The 10,944-nt window shown below is 49.8% G+C and overlaps 1 protein-coding gene across 1 annotated transcript; it reads right to left on the bottom strand.

The window, feature by feature from the left end:
• Positions 1-5,000: 5,000 nt before the first annotated feature.
• UHO2_06613 (uncharacterized protein) lies at positions 5,001-8,252 on the bottom strand (the record flags this gene model as incomplete). Its single annotated transcript, XM_041555029.1, has 1 exon — positions 5,001-8,252. One exon carries the CDS (start codon positions 8,250-8,252, stop codon positions 5,001-5,003), a length of 3,252 nt encoding a protein of 1,083 aa, XP_041410963.1.
• Between the last annotated feature and the right edge of the window lie 2,692 nt (positions 8,253-10,944).

The raw sequence follows: 10,944 nt of genomic DNA, 5'->3' as shown, positions 1-10,944 counted from the left end.
CAATGCTGAGGAATGCACAAGCGAGGGCGGCAAAGTAGATAGCAAAATCATTATTCTAGGAGAAGACTAGTTCCAAAGCAATGCCAGGTATATATGCTTCTACTGATGGTCTGTATGTGTGTATGTGGAATGAAGTGACACATGTATGTTGAAGGACACGATCCAGTGATGACACTAATGGGTGATGCAAAGATGATGAGATCGGAGATTGGGGATAACTGATCTTGTTAAGGATTGGGAACAACCAAGTCCTGCTCATTGTCAGGCTGGGTCATTAACTATAGAGACTCTCACACTTGGCATGTGCCACACTTTTGTATATATATTGAGCAGAGAGCACTAGGCTCTTGCCACATTCTCTTAGTCAATTTAGTATATGTTTCTGCTGTAACAAAGTAGTGACATTGTACTTAAACTATCCCTGATCACCAGTATCAGGACCATAAAACTTCTTTACTTGCAACAGGTTATGAGCCCAAACAGCCCTACCACATCCTTGAACACACCTTCAACAATGTCTAACTTAGACTACTCGACCTATGACAACTTCATCGATCCCATGCAGGATCTCCTACCACAACTGCCTATGATAGTACAGAACCAGTTCAACCAGATTATGATCAATGAAGTCTATGGTACACCAAGTGCTCCAAAGACTGGTCACTTACTGAAGTATGCAATGGATGACAATGATGAAGAACAGATTATCTCACCATTGTCTATCATGATTGAATGTGTTGGTACCCTCTACAAAACAATGTACAACCTTGGTCCATTCACTAATTGAACTGAGCTCGGTAAAGCCATGTGAATCAGAGTGACTCTCTTCCTGGCTAACAAAGATTGGGATGTGACCCATATCCTTGACCTCAAGATTGAAGGTCTGATTGAGCATGTGGACAACCCCAAGTCACACCCCCCCATCAAGGATGAAACTCCCAGGTCAATTAGGGGTGATACTCCCATTCCTGACATGGACTATTCCGATCATCAGCTAGTTGGTCATGAAGCTACTCCAGGACCCACTCCTGAACTCAGCACAATCAATAACCATAATCTTAGGGTCCTATCAAGCCTGAACAAAAAGATGCAATGGGATGATCATGAACTCCTGGATCCAAGAGTGGCCTCAGTGCATGCATGGCGATGCAAGATTTTCGCAATGCTATCCATCATCCCTTTTGCAAGAAATGTACTCAACAGAAAGGCGATGTCATGGGCCTGAATGCTCAAGAAGCAGGAGGGTCACTGGTTCATATGGAAGGAGCACAAGTATCGAAGATCTAGTCGATACCATTAGAGAGCATGGTCATAGTGCAGTCTCCATGGAGACCATGGACTCCTATGGACTCACATGCAAAGGAGGATCGAGCCATATGCGAGGAGGGCCAGGCACAGCCACGAGGAGGACCAAGCTCAAGGAGCAGGCACAGCCACAAAGAGGACCAAGCTCAAGGAGCAGGCACAGCCACAAAGAGGACCAAGCTCAAGGAGCAGGCACAGCCACAAAGAGGACCAAGCTCAGATGGTTACCACTCAGGGGCTCGAGAGACAAGAGTATAGGACACTAGCAGGCAGGTCCTGAGGAAGAGGAGCAGTGTCGAAGGAGTCGACACCAGGTCATGAGGAAGAGGAGCAGTGTCGAAGGAGTCGACACCACTCAGGAGGCACAGGGGTGCCAAGCAAGCTGCAGGATAGCAAGGAGGAGGAGCAGTGTTGAAGGAGTCGACACAGCTCAAGAGGCACAGGGGTGCCAAGCAGGAGAGGCCCCTGAGCAGTACTCGATGAAGAAGGTACTCTCTGGAGAGAGAGCAGGAGCAGCATCGCTGGCAATGCTGTGAAGAGGTATATAACCATGCTTTCTCATCATCATAGGTCGAGTGGATCCTCATCCACTCTACTCACCATAACTAGTTATCACTTCAGCATAAGTATATATTAGTTTCAGTCAGCATAGCAGCAATCTATCAAGGTTGCTCCTCATCATAGTGTGTGTGTTGTATCACCACTACCTGACGTCCGAAGGCACCCATAGCAGGTTAGTGGTCCAGATCAAGATAGAACCGAAGGCAGTAGTCCACTGCAGTCCAGGGATCACTTCAAGCATCAAGTCAACACACTGGACACTCGTGTTGACGCCACCAACCTTATCACCAACACCATCAACCTCATTATCATCAACACCTGTCAGGGGTCTCGCGCCTGAAACCCAGGTCGGTCTGTCGAGATACTCGGTGACTATCAAACTGTGCGACAGCTATTGTCTCGGTATCGGTGACTATCAAGTTGTGCAGTGACAACAGGTGGCGTTCATTGTATATACTATCATAGGTTTCGGCTGACCTCTGTGGACACCCCATTCAGGGGTAGCTCGGCACGATCAATATCAATACTTCGGTTATGATGACACCAAGGTCTGGTGTGAGTGTTGATGATGATGAGGTTGATGACGTTGGTGATAAGGTTGGTGTTGATGATAATGAGGTTGATGGTGTTGGTGATAAGGTTGGTGGCATCAACACAAGTGTCCAGTGTGTTGACTTCGATGCTTGAAGTGATCCCCAGACCACAGTGGACTACTGCCTTCGGTTCTATCTTGATCCAGACCACTAACCTGCTATGGGCGCCTTTGGACGTCAGGTAGTGGTGATACAACACACACACTATGATGAGGAGCAACCTTGATAGATTGCTGCTATGCTGACTGAAACTAATATATACTTATGCTGAAGTGATAACTAGTTATGGTGAGTAGAGTGGATGAGGATCCACTCGACCTATGATGATGAGAAAGCATGGTTATATACCTCTTCACAGCATTGCCAGCGATGCTGCTCCTGCTCTCTCTCCAGAGAGTACCTTCTTCATCGAGTACTGCTCAGGGGCCTCTCCTGCTTGGCACCCCTGTGCCTCTTGAGCTGTGTCGACTCCTTCAACACTGCTCCTCCTCCTTGCTATCCTGCAGCTTGCTTGGCACCCCTGTGCCTCCTGAGTGGTGTCGACTCCTTCAACACTGCTCCTCCTCCTCATGACCTGGTGTCGACTCCTTCGACACTTGTCTCTCGAGCCCCTGAGTGGTAACCATTTGAGCTTGGTCCTCCTCATGGCTGTGCCTGGCCCTCCTCGCATATGGCTCGGTCCTCCTTTGCATGTGAGTCTGTAGGAGTCCATGGTCTCCATGGAGACTGCACTACGACCATGCTCTCTACTGGTATCGACTAGATCTTCGATACCTATGCTCCTTCCATATGAACCAGTGGCCCTCCTGCTTCTTGAGCATCCAGGCCCATGACACTCGCCATCTATACTCAGGTTGAGATTCATCTTAAATGCCATGGCCCATATTGCATATGGCCAGAACCTTTTCGGCAATTGTCTCTGCATGAGTAGGGCCTGCATCTTCTCACTTATGCTCCTGTTCATCCTTTCTACATGTCCGTTCTGTCTGCTATCATATCCTACTGTCATTTGCCACTCTATACCTTTGTCATGTGCCCATTCATGGGCATCATTGCTCCTCCATTTAGTACCTTGATCAGACCATATTGCTTTTAAACTCTTTCCTGCCTGTGTTTCTAGGTACACAATTATTGATTTTAGCTCCTTAAAAGCATGGCTCTTTTGTAATAGAGGTCATACATACACATACTTGCTGTGGTCATCAACCAAGACCAAAGTGCATGTGTACTCTGTTGCATGTGATGAATCGACTATCAAGTCAATATGAATGAGGTCAAGCAGAGAGATGGACCTTGTCAGGGGTCTCGCGCCTGAAACCCAGGTCGGTCTGTCGAGATACTCGGTGACTATTAAACTGTGTGACAGCTATTGTCTCGGTATCGGTGACTATCAAGTTGTGCAGTGACAGCAGGTGGCGTTCGTTGTATATACTATCGTAGGTTTCGGCTGACCTCTGTGGACACTCCGTTCAGGGGTAGCTCGGCACGATCAATATCAATGTTATGATGACACCAAGGTCTGGTGTGGGTGTTGATGATGATGAGGTTGATGGTGTTGGTGATGAGATTGGTGATGTCGATGATAATGAGGTTGATGGGGTTGATGATAAGGTTGGTGGCGTCGATGATAATGAGGTTGATGGTGTTGGTGATAAGGTTGGTGGCGTCAACACGAGTGTCCAGTGTGTTGACTTGATGCTTGAAGTGATCCCCGGACCGCAGTGGACTACTGCCTTCGGTTCTATCTATATCCGGACCGCTAACCTGCTATGGGCGCCTTCGGACGTCAGGTAGTGGTGATACAACACACACACTACGATGAGGAGCAACCTTGATAGATTGCTGCTATGCTGACTGAAACTAATGTATACTTATGCTGAAGTGATAACTAGTTATGGTGAGTAGAGTGGATGGGGATCCACTCGACCTATGATGATGAGAAAGCATGGTTATATACCTCTTCACAGCATCGCCAGCGATGCTGCTCCTGCTCTCTCTCTCCAGAGAGTACTTTCTTCATCGAGTACTGCTCAGGGGCCTCTCCTGCTTGGCACCCCTGTTCCTCTTGAGTGGTGTCGACTCCTTCGACACTGCTCCTCCTCCTCATGACCTGTGTCGACTCCTTCGACACTGCTCCTCCTCCTCATGACCTGTGTCGACTCCTTCGCTTGGTCCTCCTCGTGGCTGTGCCTGCTCCTTGAGCTTGGTCCTCCTTGTGGCTGTGCCTGGTCCTCCTCGCATGTGGCTCGGTTCTCCTTTGCATGTGAATCCATAGGAGTCCGTGGTCTCCATGGAGACTGCACTACGACCATGCTCTCTACTGGTATCGACTAGGTCTTCGATACCTGTGCTCCTTCCATATGAACCCATGACCCTCCTGCTTCTTGAGCATCCAGGCCCATGACACTACCCCCCTCTTAAGAGCCGAGCTCCGTCGAGGCATGCTCTGGTCTGGTTCATGCTGACTCCTCCTCCTTGACAACATCGCCAACATCATCCTTCCTCCTTCTCTCAACGTCATCCTCCTTCCTCTTCCTCTCTCTACTCCTCCTGTTCTCTCCTCCTCTCTCCACTCTGTCTACTCACTCGTCCCCCCTCCGACTCCTCATACTCCTGGATGAGGTCGGGACAGTTGAGGTTCTCTACTGGTTCCCATGAAGCAGCTTCTTCTGAGTACCCCCTCCACAACACCTTGTACTCTGTAGTCCCATTGTGTGAACGCTTGTCGATGAGTGCTTCGACTTCGAAGTCGAGGTCCTCATCTGGAAGTGGTGGCATGGTGGGCTGTTCAGCACGTTGAGGAAGAGAACTTGTTCTTGCTGGCTCGAGCATGGAGACATGGAACACATCATGCACCCTAAGGTTTGCTGGCAATGTGATTCGGTAAGCTCGGCGTCCTACTCGTTCCTGAACGGGGTAGGGTCCTGCAAACCGGGTATCCAACTTGGGTGTGGGTCTCCGTGTCTTCCAGTTTCGGCGGTTGATATAGACCATATCACCCACCTTAAACTCAATGTCCTTGTGCTTCCTGTTATACTGGTCTACTGATCTCCATTGTGCCTCTCTGATCTGCTCCTGGAGGTACTTGCAACGCTCCTTTCCATCCATGAGGTACTTGAAGCGACCTGGATCATTGACTCCTAGTCGTTGAGGGATGTCAGGATGAGCTTTGGGGTTCCATCCATAGCATGCAAAGAATGGTGAGACACCAATGCTGTTGTGGACCGTGTTGTTGTATACAAAGGCCGCAGTGTCCAGCAGGTTGGCCCAGTCATTCTGCTCATAGTTGCAGTACATCCTGAGATATTGCTCTATGACCTGATTGACTCTCTCTGTCTGACCATCAGTTTGAGGATGGTAGGCCGTGCTAAGTGAGTGCTTCACACCCATTTGCTCTGCAAATGCCTTCCATGCTCCTGATATGAACTGCCTGCCTCGGTCCGAGACCATGTGATCTGGATATCCGAAGAGTCTAACCATGTGTCCATATAGCAATACTGCAGTCTGTTTGGCTGTGACTGTCTTATGGGTTGGAGCTAGTATGGCAAACTTGGTTAACCTGTCGATGATGACTAGGATAGAGTCATAGGTCTTGGAGTCATACTTCTTTGATGGTGGTAGTCCTTCAATGAAGTCGAGGGATATGGAGCCCCAGGGCCTGTCTGGGGTTGCTAGTGGCTGTAGCAAACCATATGGACGATGACGAGGAGCTTTGTACCTAGCACATACAGGACAACTTGCTACATAGTCTGCAATCCAAGCTGTCATGTTTGGCCACCAGTAATGTCGTTGAGCTGCCTTGATGGTAGCATCTCTTCCTACGTGTCCAGCAGTGATACCATCATGGCATTGGGTCATCACCATGAATCGCAGATGCTCTACAGAGAGAGACTGTCCATCTACCTCTTTGGCACTCCTTGAGTGTCGGTTGTTGGTCCTCCCTGGCATGATCACCTTGGGGATGACCAACCTTCCTCCACTGTACCATAGGTCATCCTTGAGTTCGAAAGGCTTCTTCCTATGTATCTCCTGTAGCTCTTGGTCTAAAGGCTGGAAGATCTTGACCAGGTCTTTGAGACCTTTTGATGCTATGGACTCCATCGAGATCATGGGGGCCACTAGGAGCGAGTCATGGTCTGCTGTCTCCTTGAACACTCGAGGAGGCAGTAGTTGCCTCACATTGTGATCCTGCTCTTCACCGGCTGGTTGCATGTCTGTCCTTCTGGTGAGAGCATCGGGTTCACCACCTTTGTCTCCTGGTCGATACTGCAATATGAAGTCGAAGTCTGCTAGTAGTATTGCCCATCGAGCTTGTCGACCTGTGATGCGTCTCTGTGACTTGAAGTACTTGAGGGCTTCATGGTCAGTGAGGATGACCAGTTGGTTCGGTAGTCCAGCTAGCATGTGTCGCCACTGAGTGAGGCAGGCGACCACAGCTAGGAGCTCCTTATCATGGATCTCATAGTTCTTCTCGGCAGAAGACATCTTCCTAGAGTAGAAGGCCACTGGATGCCATCGTCCTTCATGCTCCTGCTTGAGTACTCCTGCTATAGCAAAGTCACTTGCATCAGTCTCCAACCTTGTTGGAAGGTGGTAGTCGAAGTGCTGAAGCACTCCTGCTGATGTGAAGGCCTGGATGAGCTTGTGGAAGGCCTGTTGGGCCTCCTCTGGTAGCTCGAACTTCTTGAACCGTTCTATAGGCTTTACCAGTGCTGTCAAGGGCTTGGCTATGCGAGCAAAGTGGGCTATGAACCTTCGATAGAAGTTGGCAAAACCCAGGAACCTCTGGATGTCATGGATTGACTCTGGCATTGGCCACTCCTTGACAATGCGCACCTTTTCTGGGTCCATCTCTATGCCCGTTGGCTTGATGATGTACCCCAGGAACTCGACTGTCTTGGTGTGGAACTCACACTTCGACAGCTTAGCAAAGAGCCTGTTGCTCCTTAAGCGAGTGAGGACCTCGGTGACATGCTTCACATGTACCTCTTCAGTGTCACTGAAGATCAGGAAGTCATCTAAGTATACCACTACATATACTCCAATGATGTCTCGGAAGATGTCATTGATGAATGACTGGAAGTGAGCCGGAGCATTGGCTAGGCCAAAGGGCATCACTAGGTACTCATAGAGTCCCAACTGAGTGCCAAAAGCTGTCTTCCATTCATCTCCTTTAGCAATCCGGATGAGGTTGTATGCTGCTCTAAGGTCTAGCTTGGTATAGATCCTTGCCTTCCTGAGTAAGAACAGCTGCTCCTCGATGAGGGGCAATGGTGCCCTGTTCTTGACAGTGATCTCGTTGAGACCTCTGTAGTCCACACAGAGTCTGAGACCTCCATCCTTCTTTGGTACGAAGAGCACTGGTGATCGTGCCGGGCTCTTCGATGGTCTTATGAACCCCTTCTCGAGGTTCTCATCCAAGTATCTCCTCAACTCGGACATCTCCTTGGGTCCCTTAAGGTATAGGGGCCCTTGAGGTGGCTTACCTCCTTCTATCAACTCGAGGTGGAGATCATGCTCGGTATGATGGGGCAGCTTGTCTGCTTCCACCTCATCAAACACATCTCGCAGGTGTTGGTATGGCTTTGGTATGTCTGCAGCCGTCACCACCTTATCTACCTCCACCTCCATCTCGACTCCTTTGTCTGCGCCTGTAGGTACAAAACCAAAGGCCGGGAGTGATGATGGTGGCTCCTCTAACAGCATGAACCCTATGGGTCCATCTTCCAGAGCTGCTCGTAGTATGCGCTCTGCTGAGACAAACTCGTTACCATGAAGGGTTGGTCTCCTCATGGTTAGGTCCCCTGCTCTTGCTGCTTCAGGGGGTCTCCTAGGGGGTCAGTCCTGCTCCTGAGTCTTGAACTCCAGCTGGCCCATATCCCATTGTATGGTGGGTTTGAGCCTCCGTAGCTCAGTGAACCCCAGGATGAGGTCATAGTCTGCAGTGTCGGCCACTGAAGCTTCGACCACACCCAGATTGTGTGTACCAATAGATACCTGCATGCTCGCAGAACTATTGATGGAGAGTTGGTGCCCGGTGACACCATGGATCGATCTTGTTTTTATGGGTTTTGTGGGTATTTGGTACTTACTAATGAAAGAATCTGAGACTATGGACAAACCAGCACCGGTATCAGCTAGTATCCGAGCAGGATGGTCTTGAACCATTCCAGAGAGCTCCAGTACTGCTTTGCCTCCACTGGTAGAGAAACATACTTGACAATCTTGATATATACAGAGTGATGGCGAGGAGGTTTGTAGAGCAATGCATGCCATCAGTGCATCACCCCACTGACGTTTCCCTCATCGTCATCATCATCGTGCTCCTCCTCGTGATCGGGGTCCATGGGTTGCTGGTATGAGCTGAGGTCCATGGCCTCGGGGTCACCCGTCTCAGTACTGCCTGTGTGGCCATCTCCTGAGTCGGTGGCCTCCTCGAAGGGGTCTGCTGTGGTGACCATAACCTTTGGTCCCATGGGTCGAGAGCTAAGAGGGTTTACCCTCCTGCTGGGGCAGTCTCTGGCCCAATGGCCGATACCCTTGCATACATGACAGGTGTTGATACCTGATGGAGCAGGGCTTCCTTGCTTCGAGGGTTGGGTGGGATGATGAGGAAGGGGTCGGTTTAGGTTTTGTATAGTTGCTTGTGTAGTTGCTTGTGATGGTGATCGAGCTGGATAAGGTTGAGTGGGTTGTCGGATGGGGATCGAACTTTGATTTGGCCGAGACCCAGTTCTTAGTGGAGGTGATGTGGCATTTGGGAGTGAGTGTCTAGCCGAGGACTGCTGTAGTAGCATCCTCTGTCGATCGATCTCCTCGACCTCTCGATACCACTCCCATCTCTTCCCAGGTGGATTCCTCTCGAACTTCTCCTGTATGCTACGAGTGAGACTACCTCTGAAGAGATCAATCACTAGCTCATTGTCATCTAGGTTGACCTGTCCTTCCAAGTCTCTGAACCGCTCTACATGACGTGTGGCGGCACCAGGAGCATCACTTGTGAGTCTGAGAGCCAACAGCTTGTTGTATGCCTCCATCCTAGCATTGCGTGGGTTGAACTGCTCTGACAGTCGCTCTGTGAAGTAGTGCCAATCATTGAACAACCTTCCTTCTCTAGCTCTATCAATACAGAGCTTGGAGGTCCACCACTCTCTTGCTGTCCCTTCCAGTTGAGCACCCATGTGATTGATCATCCTAGACTGCTCATACACCTGGTTGAACTTAAACCATGCTTCGGCTTCTAGAATGAAGATCTCCATGTCTCGGGGATTGAACTTTGGAAAGGGGGTGGCAATGGGCTTTGACCGGTTAAGCTCTGCCATGATGCTGGTATCCTCCTCGTGGTCCAGGGGGTAAGGGTCCGTCCTAGTCCTGCTGTAGGGGTCCAGCTTAGTCTTGACATATCTTGGCCCAGTAGGTGAAGCATACTTCTCGTAGTTGATGTCCTCCTGCTCATCCAGGTTGAATGAGACTGATCGTCTTGGTCGTGGAGCTGGAGTAGGAGTATGTGGGTCTCCTATCATAGACTCATCTCCTCCTCCTGCTTGATCTTCTGAGTGAGAGAGGTCCATTGTCTCCTCCCTGCTCAGTTGAGCTCGTTGTAATCGTTCCTCTCGATGACCCTGTCTGGTAAGCTCTAGCTGTGCTTCCAATAGAGTGAGTAGTCTATCGAGCTTATTGTTGAGGTCTGGGTCCGTCATGGTGATCGTGAGGAGCTGCTTGAACGATCCACTCTAATGTCAGGGGTCTCGCGCCTGAAACCCAGGTCGGTCTGTCGAGATACTCGGTGACTATTAAACTGTGTGACAGCTATTGTCTCGGTATCGGTGACTATCAAGTTGTGCAGTGACAGCAGGTGGCGTTCGTTGTATATACTATCGTAGGTTTCGGCTGACCTCTGTGGACACTCCGTTCAGGGGTAGCTCGGCACGATCAATATCAATGTTATGATGACACCAAGGTCTGGTGTGGGTGTTGATGATGATGAGGTTGATGGTGTTGGTGATGAGATTGGTGATGTCGATGATAATGAGGTTGATGGGGTTGATGATAAGGTTGGTGGCGTCAACACGAGTGTCCAGTGTGTTGACTTGATGCTTGAAGTGATCCCCGGACCGCAGTGGACTACTGCCTTCGGTTCTATCTATATCCGGACCGCTAACCTGCTATGGGCGCCTTCGGACGTCAGGTAGTGGTGATACAACACACACACTACGATGAGGAGCAACCTTGATAGATTGCTGCTATGCTGACTGAAACTAATGTATACTTATGCTGAAGTGATAACTAGTTATGGTGAGTAGAGTGGATGGGGATCCACTCGACCTATGATGATGAGAAAGCATGGTTATATACCTCTTCACAGCATCGCCAGCGATGCTGCTCCTGCTCTCTCTCTCCAGAGAGTACTTTCTTCATCGAGTACTGCTCAGGGGCCTCTCCTGCTTGGCACCCCTGTTCCTCTTGAGTGGTGTCGACTCCTTCG

This window comes from Ustilago hordei (assembly GCF_900519145.1).
Source record: "Ustilago hordei strain Uho2 genome assembly, contig: UHO2_contig_19, whole genome shotgun sequence".
Classification (NCBI taxonomy): domain Eukaryota; kingdom Fungi; phylum Basidiomycota; class Ustilaginomycetes; order Ustilaginales; family Ustilaginaceae; genus Ustilago; species Ustilago hordei.
This window is presented reverse-complemented; position numbering and strand designations above follow the sequence as displayed.